The sequence below is a fragment of the Cibotium barometz genome, chromosome 17 (assembly GCF_041138505.1).
Source record: "Cibotium barometz isolate CiBa-2024 chromosome 17, ASM4113850v1, whole genome shotgun sequence".
Lineage (NCBI taxonomy): Eukaryota > Viridiplantae > Streptophyta > Polypodiopsida > Cyatheales > Cibotiaceae > Cibotium > Cibotium barometz.
In genome coordinates this window covers 38,087,101-38,104,084 of record NC_141062.1, presented here as the reverse complement: position 1 = coordinate 38,104,084, position 16,984 = coordinate 38,087,101, and the positions used below count along the sequence as shown (strand labels likewise).

The window sequence follows — 16,984 nt, the reverse complement described above, 5'->3', positions numbered from 1 at the left end:
CACCACCTATATCCACCCTTGCACATCCATCCATTCCGCCACCTTCCTCCTCTGCCATTGTGTAGTTTCCCACATCCTGCTCACCCAAAGTCCCTCCATCTGGCAAAGTTTCCAAGGGCTATAACCTTCTCAATCCCCAAGTTAGACCCTCTCCCACTCTCTCCCTTCTCACCCCGCCTCCCCTCCTTCCTCACCTAGATCCCCATCTTGGTAGTCGTACCACCAGAGTGCCTCTATGTTCTTACCGACACCAATCCCGACCCCCTATCGAATGTTCTTTCCTTCACTCGGCTTCCTCATACCCTAGTGAGGAGTTAACTAATAATCTCATTAAAAAAGGGGTTCATTTTTTTGTGAAACCACTACTTTATCTTCTATTTGAGAACCCTCAAAGTGAGAGGCTCTCATTAAAGTACATCTAAAAAATTTGGCAAAACACTTCATAGTTAAGCTGATCAATCTGTTGCAGCTCAAAACAGTCATGCGATGAATGACATAATGATTGACGGAAGTATATATACTTGTTGATCCTAGGTTGTGCAAACACCTCATAAATACGATCCATATAGCCCAATATCTTGCCCAAGCAAAGAAAAGAGCATATTCTCGCAGTCTAGAAGGATATCTTCCAAACATCCAAAACTTTTTTCCAAATGTCAACCCAGGGAATCTTGTTTGCATATCCGAAAACAGGCGATTCAGAAAATTCCTTGTGTCAGTGCATGCCCATAGCAAATGATAAGTACTCTCCATGTGATGATGGCACCGCAAACAATTTGGAGCCACAATTTTCCGCTAAAAAAGGGGTTAATAATGGGACTCCGACCAATATAAGTGAGTGGTGAGTGCATGGCTGAGTGTTGTGTGCCTCAATCTAGTCTAGTCCTTGAGGCACACAAGGGAGACATTAGTGAGCTTTGATTGAGCAAGAAGTCTCTTTAGAAGTTACAAACAATAGTGAGCTTTGTCGACCCGCGTGTTGTCAGCAGCGCACGGGTCGACAACTAGTGTTAAGAATACTTTAAAAAAGCTTAGCTATGTGCCACATCATGGAAAATTGAGAAGCAGAGATCAAGATCACTTATATGATCAGGATGTTTATCTATATTTTGTATTGGCCAAGGTGTTGGCCCCGTTTTATTGGGTTTGTATGTGTAGAGTCAGGATGGTCAATCTGTATTTTATGATTGACACAGCTGTTGGCCTTGATCGGAAAGAAATTTGAAGAAGCCCATAAATTTTTGGTGGTGTTTTGTGAGAGTAAGAGCCAGGCAAGATCTGTCATGGGCAAGGCAGTGTAAGGTATGGAGGCATCGTACTCAGGTGCAACATCCAATTTCCACCTCAGCTGAGTCTGATCAAGTCCAGACACACACCTTTTATATGCTGCTCCTTTTTCCACATTTACTACTTTTTTTTAATTGGGTTGTGTATCATGTGGGCTTCATTCCATACAGCATTCTTTGTGCTTGTGTGAGGTACATGTTTTTTGGGTCAGAGTTTCTTGTTGACTTCATTGGAGTCTGATTCGACCTTGTTAAATGGCTTCAATGCCATTTGAAGCTCCTAAGCTGCCTGGAAGTCTTTCCATGTGTGAGAACCATTCACCATAGTATGTTCTAACATATACAAAGTTATCTTAATTATAAGGTTGTGCACTACCGCTAAATATAAGGTATTTGTCCATATTAATTCTAGTTAAAGCACACAGTTGGAGCATTTAATTCACCTGAAATTTCTCTATCCTTCTCTTTAGCTCCTCTGCAACAATTCTGCTCTCACCTATGATTTGTTTGGCACACTTGGCTGCACTTCTGAACCATTTGTCAACATTCAAAACCACTTCTTCCGCACTTATGACGTTGAATGGACCATCCATCCATTGTGGCAAAGCATGCATAAAATCGCAGCAAACATGCCAAAGGATGCCATACTGCTCAAACTCTTTTCCAATGGCATCAACTTGAGGGTATTCCGTAAGTATGAGACCCAAAATCTGTCACAAATCCAATGCATAAGGAAAGATTCCAAAACAAATAGCATGTTGTGGCCAAATATGAAACCAAGCAAGCAGACCAGTACCTGCTCTCTGTTGTTGTAAAGATCCCCTAGAGTACTGCACTTATGTAGTTTTCCTTCTATCTCCTGGACATAAGCTAGTCTTTCTTCATAAGAATCAATATCGCCAACCTTCATGAAATCATGAATCTCTTCAGTGAGCATTTTGAGGTCTCCTTTGAGCTTAAGTTGATCCAAAGCAAGCTCACTTGTAAACTTTGTCTGCAAATCACAGCACAACAAAAGGTGAGACCGAAAGAATTCAAATGAAAAGGCTTTAAAAAGGTCATAATGAGGCAAGGAGAGAGAATTTTGAAAGGTTGGAATATACAATAAGCAGGAGCCATGGTGCCTAAAAGGGCACAAAGAGCACTTAATGCTTCAAATGGCCCAACAATGGTGTGAGAAACACTTGCATACCTTAGCTTGTGCCAGTCTTGTTTCACATTCTTCCAGTGAAAATCCAATCTTCTGGGGCCAACCAAAGGTAAGCCAGTACAGATCCATGTCTTGGTCTGATATGCTGTAATGTTTCCGACTAAGCATCGACCAGACCTAAAAACTCGAAAAACAATAACATATAGAGTTTCTGTAAAAGGTAGGAAACTTGGTAATGAATTTTCATACACTGCAATGTAAAGAAAACCTAAGAGTCCTGATGCTACACACGGACACACCCAATATGTATGTATGTAGTGCATGTATATGCATATGTATGTATGTACATTTATATATTCATATTTATATATGTGTTTATGTATGCATGTATTATGTATATGTATGTATGTATATTTATATTCATATTTATATATACGTTTATGTATGTATGTATAACATATATATTCTGTGGTATATTTACACACCACCAAACCTTAGCAGATTGATTGATTTCCTCCTGCAGTTGCACAAGGTTCTTCTTTGTAGAAGCAACAAATTTCCTCAAGTCATCGAGCTCCTCAGGATTCCCACTAATGCTGCAGTAAACAATTTCAAGCTATCTAATGTAAAGATGTGAACACTTGCAATGCCTTGATACATGCCATGAAAACGAACCAGAAAAAATAAAGAAAAAACTAACTATGGAAAAGCATGAGGAATTGAGCAGTCTTACTTATTCAATCGAGATTCTATTGCAGCATACTGCTCACACAAAACTTTATTTTTGGCTGTTGTTGAGTCCAAGATTTGGAATGAAAGTTTGTTGGCAATTTCCATGGCTTTCAGATACAAGTCTTCACCAAGGCTTGAGCATTCCACTAAAAACAAACCAAATATGACTTCACCATCAGAATTCTTTTTTGCATTGTCAGCAACCTGGGGAGCCAAAGGTAGAAATCAATCCTTCCTTTTAGATATGAAAAAACCAAGCATTCCATTTAAGACTCCATATCAATGCATCGCTTCAAACAACTTTTGATTTTGCCCCAAATCTGATTTTTGCTCCAAATCACTTCATTAAACATATGTAAAACAGAAAAATCAGAGGATTAAAGCTTAATCCCTTTCCCGTCATCTGTTCATAAATGGTGACTACTACTCCCATTACATACCGCAAGCTGAAGGATATGCTGCAGAGACTGAACACCCGCATAGCAGATAACCAAAGCACCTTTAGGCCCCAACGGTGCAGGAGGGCCTACAGATGGTCAAAGAGGTCTTTCTACAGTAGAAAGAAGAGATCTCCAGACTTGAACAAGAATTCCTGAGACAATCAAGGACATTGCAAGCATGCAAGTCAGTATGGATATTGGAACTAGGAAAGCTCCGGGCTGATTTCATGGAGTTCCAAGCCTCCATTGCAAAGGTTGGGCAGGAGTAAGGGAATATGATTGCACAGGCAGCCTTGGCTTTTCGAGTGCAGCATCTAAAAAAAGCCAATGCAAGGCGTGAAAATGACCTAGAACATGCCCATAACCATAGTTATGGGAAACGGCTGAAACGGCATCACTACATGGTGGAAATGGCGTTTTGCCTTTTCTTGGGCCCCCAAAACATATGAGAAAAAAGGAGATAAATATAAGGATCATGGGGTGTTGCCGGTTGCATGGGTATCCGCCATTCCAGTCCCTCCCTTAGTAACTACCGGAGCTCCCGCCTCTCTGTGGACATTTATGGTACACCACTTTTCAGGGCAATCATTGATGGTGACTCTGGGGTAAACCTCATGCCAGAATTCACCCTCCATGTAGTAGGTCTCAAGGTAACACGACACGCCAACTTCTGTGTTCGGATGGCCAACCAACGGGAGGTGACCCCCATCGGTTTGGTAGAAGGTGTCACTGTAGTTATCGAGGGGATTCCATTCCTACTGTGTTAGAAAATAGGTGAGATTGTAATGCTAATGATGTTAATCAATTAGATTGAGAAGCATAAACAATCCCACAAATAAGCATACACAATGCTAATGACTTAGAGTGAATACATGCACTAAGCATGTAGGTGATTAGGCAATAAACATCATAAATGGAAATGAGCACCATGATTACCTCAATGCAATAGAGTGAAGCCTTTTGCCCACAAAGGAACTACCAAGTATATTCCCAACAAATGATATATAGCACAAAGCTATCACATAGTGAGATGTAAAAATTTTAATTTCTACAAGGCAATGGGAGAAGGTTTAATCTTGTAACCCCTCTCCGCTATGGAGTCCAAGAGGAGATGGGGGATTTCCAGAGCTTCGAGATGCCACTGAGATCATAAAAATCGGAGGTTTACTCGGGAAGATACGGAATTTTCTTTTTTCTAGAGACGTCACGTGGTTTTATGGGAGGGGGTAGAGTGGTTGTAATTAAGGCTTGTAGGATTTGGTGTAAATGGATGAGTGTGGATCGTTCCAGAGAGTGGGAGGTGATGGGTTGCTAAGTAAGAATAGTTCTACGAGAGAAAAACACAGTGTGTACAGTTGATATAGGGAAGCAAGCAAGGCGGAATATACAGATGCGTGCTGAATTTCTGTTCATGGCGTTTTTTTTTTTGTGGATTGGTCGTATCTCTGTTTGCAATAGCATGCCCTCTCCCTCCTACACCTTTGCTATGATCCTGTGTAGAAGCAATATGAGCTTGACTTAAAATAAGTTTTCATCGCTTCATTTGGTGGAGGCGGCGGGCACTGCGAGAGGTCTCGGTGGTTGAAGGAATTTGTTTTGATAGTTGTGGGTTTGGTTAAGTGTAAGGAAGAAAAAATGTTGAGTCGCACCACAGGGGCGTGTTCATGCTGGGCGAGGTTCTTGGGCTTGAGGACTAGGTCCTTATTATGCTATACATAATAGAGACGTGGATGTCTCACGAGTTACCACAGACAGACGACTGGTGGAGGAGTCATGTCTCGGGAGATGCTGTAGTCGCATGACGCCTTACCTAGAGAAGGAATTCCGTCACGTAATAGCAATTTGAGCAGCGGGAAGTCTTCAATGTGTAGCGCAGATTTACGAGAAGACTATCACTCTATGGGCCGGACACGTTTGTTAACACCCAAGGTGTGATAGGAACGGTTTCCGCATATATGAGCAAAGTAAAGATCATGGGCGACATGAAGGCGATGATGCGTGGATTTTTGGGTGGGAAGAAGAAGAAATAGGCACGGTGCATGGCACGTAGCACTTGCAATTCAGTGAATTGACGGAAGAAGAAGTTGAGGTGCGGCGATCAATGGCGTGACAGAATTATGAGGCAGACGAAGCATTGAAAAAAAAAAAACAAAAAAACAAAACAAAACAAACAAAAAAATTCCCACGTGGGAAATTAGTGGGAAGAAGGTTAGTTTGACCATTGAATTGAGTGAAGGATAAGGGGCTTTTGACGTAGAGCTATGCCATGAAGGTAAACCATATGCTGGGTAGTTGATCTATGTGGAATTATGGGTAGTTGATCTATGTGTGATCTATGCTGGGTAGTTGATCTATGTGTGATTCTGAGGAGTTTAGATTTGAGATCCCTGTGGCAATTGTTGTTGGGTATATAAATCCTAATGCAGGAGATAGCCAGAGCAATGAGTGAGAGTCAAGGTGCAAGTTAAAAAATTTACAGTTGACTGGTTGACTAAGTTCTGCATGGTAAGGGTACCATTTTGACCGCAAAATCAAGTGCCAAGGAAGGGGCTTTTGTTGTGGGTCTATGCTCAAAATTGCAGGCAGTGTATGTGGCTACTGTTATGAGTCTTTAACTGTTATGTGACAGATTCAGTTCAGGTTTAATTATCCATGCAAAGTTGACCTTGGACAGAGTACAGCCTGCTAGTACAGACAGTTTGACCAGAGAATTAGGTGGTCAAGAGCAGATTTTTGGTTTGTTCTTTCTTTTTGTGACAAAGATGGTGGAAGTACCAAGATTTCGTGGTAGAGAAGGGGAGGATGTTGAAGCCTACCTTCGGAGCTTTGTAAGAGTCAGCCGCATGTCAAGTTGGCAAAAGAACTTGTGGGCCCAATACCTTTCAGACTTCTTAGAAGGGATGGCATTAGCCTGGCACACAACACTTACAAAGAATGTAAAAAATAATTGGGGGGCAGTTACTGATGCCTTAAACAGACGGTTTGGGGTGGAAAAATCTACAAATGCCCTGTTGATACAGTTGGACCAGTTGGGACAGTTGGAAGGGGAGTCTGTCAAGTGCTTTTGAAATACGTTTTGAGTCAGTATGGGCTAAGTATGAAGCGGCTGTTGCCAGGACTCTAGCTGCAGAGGCAGGAGATGGTCATGGACAGGCTGAAGGTGAGCCAGGAAGGCTACCTGTACTTATGCCCACCACTGGGTTAGAGCATTTGAAACTGAATACATTCTTGGCAGGCTTGGAACTCCAATTAAGGAGAAAGGTTCAAGGAAAAGATCCTCAAAACTATGCTGGTGCTTTGCAGATGGCTTTAGCGAAAGAGAAGAAGAAAATGTTGGAAGCAGAGCCAATCATATCTATCCCACCAATTCCAAGGAAAGAAGGCCCATCATCTGCTGTGGATAATACAGCTGCCATGCCTTCTACTAGTAGCAGTCAACTGGAAAAAAATGTGGAAAAGATGATGGCAGAATTCAGTGAGCTGAAGCTACATTTGGTACAAGCTCCTCCAAATAATCTGCCCAGACTAGAGCCACGCTTTCCGCGTGATCGTAGTAATATCATATGCTTTGAATGTCATGAAAAGGGACATGTGAAATATGATTTTCCTAAGTTGAAGGCAATAAGGGAGAATGATAAGCCAGTGTCTCTGTTGGATGCAGAGCAAGAAAATAAGGAACAAGAATTATAGGAAGTGGACTGTGGGGGTGTTTGTGGGGAAACGGGGTCATGAAGATGAGATGAGTAATGGTGCAAATGAAGGCCATGATGGGAAAGTGTATGAAAGGAGGAGAAAGAAAAAGAAGTCTTCCAGGCGAAGGATTGGCTTAGCAGACTTCCCACTTGGCCAAGGTATACAAGACTATGACCTCATCACGGATTTGCGAGCATAGCTGCAAGCATTCTTTGCATTCGTGCATTCGCATTCGAGAATGCCGAGTTTGCAAAAGAATGCATCGAGGGTGGATGCATTCGCATTCGTGGCGGGTTAAAAATTTATTTTTTTGGGCATAAATAGAATGTTCAAAGTCAATGCTTGAAAACACAATGAAAAACTTGAAAGCTTGAAACTTAAAAGATGTTAGAATTTAGAACTTAAGACTCAAGACTCAAGAGTGCTGGAAATGTACTCAATACTCATATTATCGCATAAAGAGTGAAGTACATAAGTCAGAGTACTAGACTGTAGTCCCAAGGCAAAGAGCCCAACACACTAAAAGTGAAGTGTGCTCACACAGGGAAAAAACCCTTGTCCAGCCAAGGTAAAAAGTGCCCGTGTGTGAGAGGTCATGTACATGGTGAATCGTGATCATTCATCATCTTCCTCTTCAGAGGAAGAAGATGAAGTAGCATCCTCATCTGTCTCAACAATATCAGCTTCAGCCTGCTCAGTACCAACTGCATGCATGTCCTCTTCTTCCTCATCCTCCATAGACTCACGAGCCTCTTGTAGAGAAACAAGTCTGTCATCATCTTTCTCCTTGTTGATCTCGAAGGCTTGAAGGCAGGAAGTCCTTCACTCGATAGTAGAGAGAAGCTCGGGAGTCGGAAGCTTGCGGGTCGGAAGCCCCTTGGGCGGCTGGGCCTCGCCGTGGGTGAGTAGAGACGCGCAAGGGAGCCGAGAGCGTAGGCGTGTAGTGCTGGTCGACAGCGCGCAGGGAGCGGAAGTGTACGCCAGAAGAGTCGTTATGTTAAAACTGCCCAAAATTGGCCGAATTTGTAAGTGTTAATAAAATTGTAGGCAAAGTTTGCAAAGGGATGCAAACTGCAAACGTTTGCAAACGTTTGCAAACGTTTGCAAAGCCTTGCATTCGAGAATGTTTGCAACTATGTTTGCGAGGGGTGAAGGCAAATATTACCATCCCTCAGTTACTTGCAGTCAGCCCAGCTTTGAGACAGCAGTTTATGAAGGCAGCCAGCTCTCGTAGGTCAAGGAAGAAGAAAGGGATAGTAGATACTAAGGATGTGAGCATTGACTTGAGTGATCAAATCCCAGTGGTAACTCCTTCTATAAATGGCATGCCTCTTATGTGGATGGTGGGGCTGCTATCAATGTAATTAGTGAGCAGACCATGCAAGAGCTTGGACTGAAGTGTGATGCTCCCTCCATGTATAAAATTAAAATGGCAGACAACTCTCAAGCTAAGTCTTCAGGAGCTATTACAGCAGTGAGAGTAGATGTATATGATGTGACAGCCATATGTACTTTCCATGTATTGCCAACTAAGCCAGATAAAAATGCTTAGTAGAGCCACGAGCTGAGCTAACTAGGTTGACGTACCGACCAATCTCCTCCTCGCGACGTCCCAAACTGACTGATCTGTTCCACCCAGTACTTCCTTACGTCTATTGACATGAAATACAGGATGAACTTTCACATGAGAAGGTAAATCCAATTCATATGCAACTGAACCAATCTGTCGTGTAATACTAAATGGTCCACAGTATCTAGGGGATAATTTCGGAGAGCTACCTGTCCGTAAAGTCTCGGAATCTTTCGGAACTTGCAAATACACCATCGTTCCTTCAGAAAACTCTCTGGGTGAACGATGTCTATTAGAATAAAACCTGTCTCGGTCTTGAGCACTTCTAATAGATTCTTTCGTAACTTGTAATATTTCTTGCATATCTTGCAAAAAAATTACGTGCTGCATCATGCTGAAGTCCTGAGAATCCTACTGTAACAAGTGATCTAGGTTGAAAACCATACATAAGCATGAAAGGACTAAAACCTGCACTCGTATGCTTAGTATTGTTATATGCAAATTCTAACATAGGAAGATAATCCTTCCACGAACTCTGTCTTTTGGATACATATGCTCGAAGCATATCCTCCAAAATCTGATTCACTCTTTCAGTCTGGCCATCAGATTGAGGATCATAAGAGGAACTCAAATTCAAAGTTGTTTCCAACTTCTCAAAAACAAGTTTCCAAAAATCACTCGTAAACTTAAGAGTCCCTATCAGTGACTATGTCCTGTGGTAACCCGTACAGTCTAAACAATTGCTCGATAAACTGCCGAGCTAATTGCGTAGCTGTAATAGTCTTCTGGGTAGGTAAAAATCTAGCCATTTTTTGTCAAGCGATCTACCACAACCCAAATAGAATCGTGATCTTGATGTGTTCTTGGCAATCCGGTAATAAAATCCATGGAAATACTTTCCCATTTATTACCTGGGATTTGCAAAGGATGCAACAACCTTGCTTGTCTAAAGCGTTCAGCTTTATTTGCTTGAAAAATTTGACACTTGAGAACATAATCTTCTACATACCCTTTCATCTTTGGCCAATAAAAAATGTGGTTCACTAATGATAACGTCCTGTGTACCCCAGGGTGTCCAGCAGAAGGGGCGTCGTGACACTCCTTAAGAATCTTGGACCTAATGGCCGGGATCTGTGGTACACAAATTTTGTCACTACGGAATAGTAAACCATTCCAAATCATCCACTGGCCTCCTGCAGCCTGAATGGTAGACTGCTCAGTCATCAAGTCTTGGTCAATCAATGAGCTCCCGTCCTGGATCTTCTACCAAAATGGACCAAAATAACTATCAGTCCTACAAAGCCCTCTCAATGACTGAAATAAGTCAATAGAAATCTCGGTGAACGACAAAGAATTCACCTCTCTAATTCGACTAAGCGCATCTGCAACACCATTCATGGACCCTTTCCGATAACGGATCTCAAAATCAAAATCTTGCATTAACTCCGCCCAACGAGCTTTCCTTCCTCTCAAATCATCCGCATCACACACATACTTGATTGACTGATGATCAGTCAATACCACAAACTTGAAGCCATATAAATAATGTCTCCAAACCTTGAGAGCATGAATCACAGCATAAAGCTCGTTCTCAAGGATTGGCCAACGAGATTGAGTATCGTCTAGCTTTTTACTTTCAAAAGCAACCGGTCTACCATCTTGAAATAGAGCAGTCCCAATAGCATAGTCACTGGCATCAATTTCAAGAACATAAGGCCAACTAGGATCAGGTAATGCTATAGATGCTTCCTTGACTTTATCTTTCAAAAGTCTGAAGGTCATATCCAAATCGTTATTCCGCGTGATAGTCTAATTTGACTTACGTCCACCACCTTTCAATAAGTCGGTCATCGGTAGTGTGAGCTGAGAGTACTCCCGCATAGATTTCCGAAGAAAAACAACAAAACCAAGAAAAGAACGAAGTTGTTTCACTGTACGCGGTATAGGCCAGTCCAGAATCTTCTGAACTCGGTCATAGTCAATGCTCAATCCATCTCGAGTGATCTTGTGTCCCAAGTAAATGATGTCGGTCATAAAGAACTCACATTTACTTAACTTAGCATAAAGTCGATTCTGTCTTAAAATAGATAAGACAATCGTGAGGTGTCTGACATGATCCTCAAGAGTACGACTATATATCAAAATATCATCCAGGAACACCACAACAAATTTTCCCAAATGTTCACGAAAAAGATCGTTCATCATTTGCTAGAAAGTGGCTCGAGCATTGGTTAACCCAAAAGGTAATACGAGAAACTCGTAATGGCCATACCTAGTCCGAAAGGCAGTTCTTTCAACAAGCCTTTCATGAATACGTATCTGGTGATAGCCAGTACGTAAATCTATCTTCGTGAAATATTTCGCTCTTGCTAACCCGTCAATCAGGTCATCTGATCTAGGGAGAGGATACCGCTTAATTTCAATCTCTTGTAATCTATACACATTCTCTAGGTATTGTCCTTCTTTCTCCTAAGCAACACAGGTGCACCCCAAGGTGATTTACTTGGACAGATCTGGCCCATCCTCAAATAATCTTCGAGTTGTTTAGCCAACTCATCTTTCTCAGCTTGGCTCATCCTATAAGGTGGAATACTGACAGGATGAGCACCAGGGATCAAGTCAATACGATGATCTACTGCCGGTTCAGGTGGTAAACCCGATGGCAGTTCCTTAGGAAATACGTCTTGAAACGAATCAAGTATTTTATGTAATTCTTTGCTTTCAAACACACTTAATTCATTTACATCCAAGGAAGGGATGAGAAAGGAAGAAAGTGGAATCAATACACAATGGAAAGCGGTATACAAAGAAGAATCCATTATATTTCCAAAATCAATTGTATTTACAAGAGATCCCTGAGAGGGATGAATACAATCACCTAAAATACTATACTGGGTGTCCCTATGCTGAAAAGAAAAAATATGACTAGACCAATCTATCTCGACTTGAAGAGTCTTAAACCACTCAATCCCTAATAACAAGTCTACATTTTCTAGATGCATTACATAGCATTCCAGAGTGTCTTTGTAGTCCTGAATCTGGATTGGAAGCATCTCCACCTTTCGATCCCATACTTGCCTTCCCACAGGTAGGCGTACCTCATAGGTATGATCGCTGGGTGTCGTATCAAGACATAATTTCTGCACAAGTTTGTAGTTAACAAAATTGTGTGAGCTACCAGGGTCTAGAAGAATGTGAATCTTATGGCCATTCACTTCTCCATAAACTCGGATAAGATCATGCAAGCCAAATACTTTAGAATTGAACAGACAATCAGAACAAGTACTAGGGCGAGAAAGTACAGTAATTGACGTACCTGTCAAAGACAACTGGTTAGCTGCCTTTGGCTTGGGTCTTGCGTTTGTCTTGGAACCCTTTTGCTTTGGGCACTCGTTACGCATGTGTCCTTTTTCTTCGCAGATAAAACGTCGTCCTTCCTTCTTGAGCTTTAAAGCCCTAAGGAGTCGTTTCTTCTTCGCTGGTGTCGAACTTAAATTCTTCGAAGGTTGGTCCGAAGACTTACCATTTGTCGTGTTAGCCATAGGTGCGGAGAGCTTTCCTTTATGCTTGTTCCCCTGCTCGGTAAGGGGTTTCGACTTGGAAGAGACCATTGTATCATCATAGATACGAGCTGAATGAATGGCCTCGTCCAATGTTTTACATTTGTTATTTTTAACCTGTAAACGGTATGAGTCTGTTAAACCAGCTACGAAGAACCCCAAAAGAGTAGTGGGATCCATCTTTGTAGCTTTCATCTGCAAGTCCCTAAACTTCTGGAGGTAGACCTCATAAGTAAGGTGCTGCGAGGTCATGGTCAAAGCTGAAAACCAAGCAACATCATCATAATCATCCTCTTTCTTCTTGAAGACGTCTTCGAATTGTGCCCAAGTCGTCGGCTTAAGATTGAGTTCCTTCCACCAAAGCAAAGCTTTGCCGGACAGCAAACCTGCTGCTAACTGGATCTTCTTTCCATCATCATATGGATGAAACTGAAAGTGAACTTGCCACTTATGTAGCCACGTGTCCACGATCTCCTTGGTGCGCTGCTTTTGCTCGCCCCCGAACGGTTCCGGAGTAATATTGGGGCCCAAAGCACAAGCCAAGGTATCCATACCCAATAGAGTAGAGAGGGTAGTGGTCAATGAAAGGAGATTAGAGTTAGGGTTTCATGTGGGAGACATACACAGAGAAGAACGGAGAGAGAGAGAGAGAGACATATGTGGGGATAAGTCAACGCAATGGTATGAGTGTGTGACTCCCCTATCACACATGTATATTTGCTCTAGTACACAGTGTGCACTTAGTATATTAAAAGTACTAAGTGTACTATGTACTATAAAACTTATGGGCTAGTACACACTTTAAGGGTGGGCATAATGCCTTTACCCCAACAACCTTCCACTTAAAGGCAAAGTGCCCTTAAATGAAGGAGAAGAAAAAATCAGCATGTACATGATAATATACAAGGCCATATCAAGGCTGAAACTAGCCTCATCCAATGCCCATCAAGTGTCTGCAATGAGCAAACCGCTCTGGAGGCAAAATCTTTGTCAACAGATCAGCAGGGTTGTCATCCGTATGAATCTTAACAAGCTGAATTTGCTTGTTCTCTATCACCTCTCTGATGAAGTGATATTTCACATCCACATACTTCGTCTTTGCATGAAAGACAGGGTTCTTTGCCAACTGGATGGCACTCTTGACTGTCACAATGCAACAATGGAATATCCCCTGTATAACCTAAATCAACCACTAACCGAGATAGCCATAATGCCTCCTTGCAAGCCTCTGTGGCTGCAATATACTCGGCCTCTGTAGTAGATAAGGCAGTGCACTTCTGCATCCTGGATATCCATGACACAACACCTCCTGTGAATGTAAACACATAACCGGTAGTAGACTTCCGGTTATCTGGATGACCGGCATAATCCGAATCCGTGTAACCATGCACTAATGCATCATGTTTGCCAAAGCATATGCACATATCCTGTGTGCCCTTCAGGTATCTCATGACACCTTTCACTGCTTCCCAATGCTTCTTGCACGGTTTGGCCATGTATCTAGAAACCACTCCCACAGCAAATGCAATGTCAGGCCTGGTAGCAACCATGGCATACATGAGACTGCCACAAGCTGAAGCATACGGAATCTTGGCCATATCAGCCCTGTCACTATCCGACTGTGGGTTGTCCATAGCACTGAGTTTCACATATGGAGACAAAGGAGTACTAGTATTCTTCCCCCCCTCCATATTGAACCTCTGCAAAAGTTTGCCAATGTATTCCTTCTGAGACAAATACAACACATGCTGATTTCTATCCCGAAGTATCCGCATACCCAAAATGTGATTTGCATCACCCAAATCCTTCATATCAAAGGTTTGATGCAGCCTCTTTTTCAAGGCATCCATCTCTTTACGAGATTTCCCGGCAATCAACATATCATCAACATACAAGATGAGGATCAATAGACTACCATCCAAAGCTTTCTTGGTGTATAAGCAGTGATCTATGTCACTTCTCTTGAAATCCTGGGATTTCATGAATGTATCAAATTTATGATACCATTCCCTTGGTGCTTGTTTGAGCCCATAAAGACTCTTTTTCAGCTTGCATACAAGCTTCTCCTTTCCATTCACTGCATAACCCTTTGGCTGTTGCATATATATGTCCTCATGGAGATCACTATGAAGAAAAGCAGTCTTCACATCCATCTGAATCAAATCCAGATCATCATGAGCAACCAAAGCTAATACAGCTCTAAGTGTGGTCATTTTGACCACTGGAGAGAAGATCTCATCAAAGTCCACACCATATTCCTGCTTGAAGCCCTTAGCCACTAACCTGGCTTTGCATCAGGTGCAACTTTGAGCCTGTAAACACACTTGATGAGTTGACTTATCCCCACATGTTCTCTCTCTCTCTCTCTCCTTTTCTATGTGTATGTCTCCCACATGAAACCCTAACTCTAACTGTGTTTCAACTAAGCTTCCATAGCTCATTCAACACCAACTTCCATGTTCCATTTTTGTGCAGAGAATCCATCTCTGACTTCATAGCACGCTCCCAAAGAGCCTTGTCTACCCTCTGTAAAGCCTCCTTATAACAAGAGGGCTCCCCACAGTCAGTGAGCATCAAGTAGTCAACCCCTGGAACAAACCTGTCAGGGGCTCTGGAGGGTCTTGTGGACCTCCGTACCCAATGACCATCATTTGCAGGTTGCTGTCCAGCCTGCATATTACCTATTGGTGGCTCTTGTTCCATGCCATAAGGTTGAAATATCATGCCCGGTATCTCCTCTAACTGTGGGATATCCATAGGGATATCTTCTGCCATCTCTGGCTGTCCATTTGGACCATTTTCAGCACCATTTAAGGGCTGGTTTTGTAGCTGTAATGGCTGATTTACAGCCCTTGGTTGTTGTCCATGATGTCCATCATCATCAAAGATGACTCTGCCAAGCTCCTGTTGCCTTGCAGGCTCCTTATACATGCATGTTTCATCAAAAATGACATCATTGCTACGTATAATCTTTCTATTCACTGGATCCCAAAGTCCATACCCCATTTCACCTCTGTCACCATATCCTAGGAATATGCATTTGTGAGACTTAGGATCAAGTTTGGTGCGTATTTCCCTGCGTATGTGCACGTACGCAACGCAACCAAACACTCTCAAGTGCTTGTAGGACGGAGGCTTCCCTGTCCATACTTCCTCTGGCACTTTCCCACCAAGCCTCGTGTTAGGTGACCTGTTTATAAGATGAACGGCTGTCATAACAGCTTCAGCCCAAAAACCATGAGGTAACGCAGCATGTGACAACATAGAACGGACCTTCTCCTGAATGGTCCTGTTCATCCTCTCTGCTGTCCCGTTTTGTGGAGGATCATAAGGAGTAGAGAGCTCCCTCTTGATGCCTTTAGCATCACAAAAGTCCTGAAACTGTTTGGACATATACTCTCCACCATTGTCGGAACGCAAAGCCTTCAGTGTTTTGCCAGTTTGATTCTCAACAAGAGCAACAAACTTCTCAAACACTGAGAATGTATCACTCTTCAAACGAAGAGAATAAACCCACACCTTGCGTGTGGCATCATCAATAAAAGACACAAAATATTTTGCCCCTCCCAAAGAAAGCTGAGGCATCTCACATACATCTGTATGCACAAGCTCTAACTGAGCATCTTTCTGTCCAAGAGCTTTCTTGTGTGGGGGCACTGGAGTTGCCTGCCATATATACAATGCTCACAAAACTGAAAACTTGAGAACTTTAGAGAAGGCAAGTAACCAAAACGAGACAATTGCTCCATTCCTTTGACACTCATGTGTCCCAACCGGCTATGCCACAGAGATTTCCGGCAGCTCGGTTGCATTTACATTAACATGGTGACAAACACCAGCATCCATGAAGTAAAGAGTGTCCACTTTAGAGCCTCTAGCAACAACCAGTGAGCCCTTACTAATCTTCCACTTTCCACGACCAAATGTGGTAACATAATCAGCATCATCAAGTTGTCCAGTAGAAAGCAGGTTCTTCTTGATCTCAGGCACATACCTGACATCATGGAGCATAAGCTGTGAGCCATCTAAAAACACAAGCCTCACATCACCTCTGCCAAGAATCTTGCATGCATGGTTGTCACCCAAATAAACTACTCCTTCATTGCCAGCAGTATACCTGACAAATAAGTCTCTGCAACCTGTGACATGAAAGGAGGCACCTGAATCAATGATCCATGAGTGCATACCATGACCATCTCCTGCAAGAAGTGAATGGGCATCAAGTGAAGACGTGAATAGGACTTCATCCTCGCTGTCACCTGCATGTGACACATTGACTTCTTCAATCATGACTCCACTTTTGCCCTTTGGCTTTGCATCTTTGGCTTCATCTGTGTCTTTGTCTTTTCCTTTGCCCTTTTCCTTTTGATCATTCTTCCATTTGTAGCATTGCTTTTTGATATGTCCCTTCCTGCCACAATAATGGCATTCCAAGTCCTTTTTGGAGCGGGACTTGCTCCTTCCCCGTTCTTGGCTTTTACCCCTTTGATGGGATCTCCCACGTGCATTCATTGCATTGGACTTTTCAACAGAGTTGTTCTTCCTGTTCATCT

At 42.5% G+C, this 16,984-nt stretch overlaps 1 protein-coding gene across 1 annotated transcript in view; it reads right to left on the bottom strand.

The window, feature by feature from the left end:
* Nucleotides 1-16,984, bottom strand: part of LOC147629972 (uncharacterized) — a 300,394-nt gene that overhangs the window by 195,669 nt on the left and 87,741 nt on the right. The window contains exons 9-13 of the mRNA XM_086811523.1: nt 3,170-3,372; nt 2,930-3,032; nt 2,479-2,613; nt 2,083-2,280; nt 1,730-1,996 (exon numbers count right to left, since the gene is read on the bottom strand). Of these exons, the coding sequence (XP_086667649.1) occupies nt 1,730-1,996; nt 2,083-2,280; nt 2,479-2,613; nt 2,930-3,032; nt 3,170-3,372 (906 nt within the window). The remainder of the gene's footprint in view (nt 1-1,729; nt 1,997-2,082; nt 2,281-2,478; nt 2,614-2,929; nt 3,033-3,169; nt 3,373-16,984) is intronic.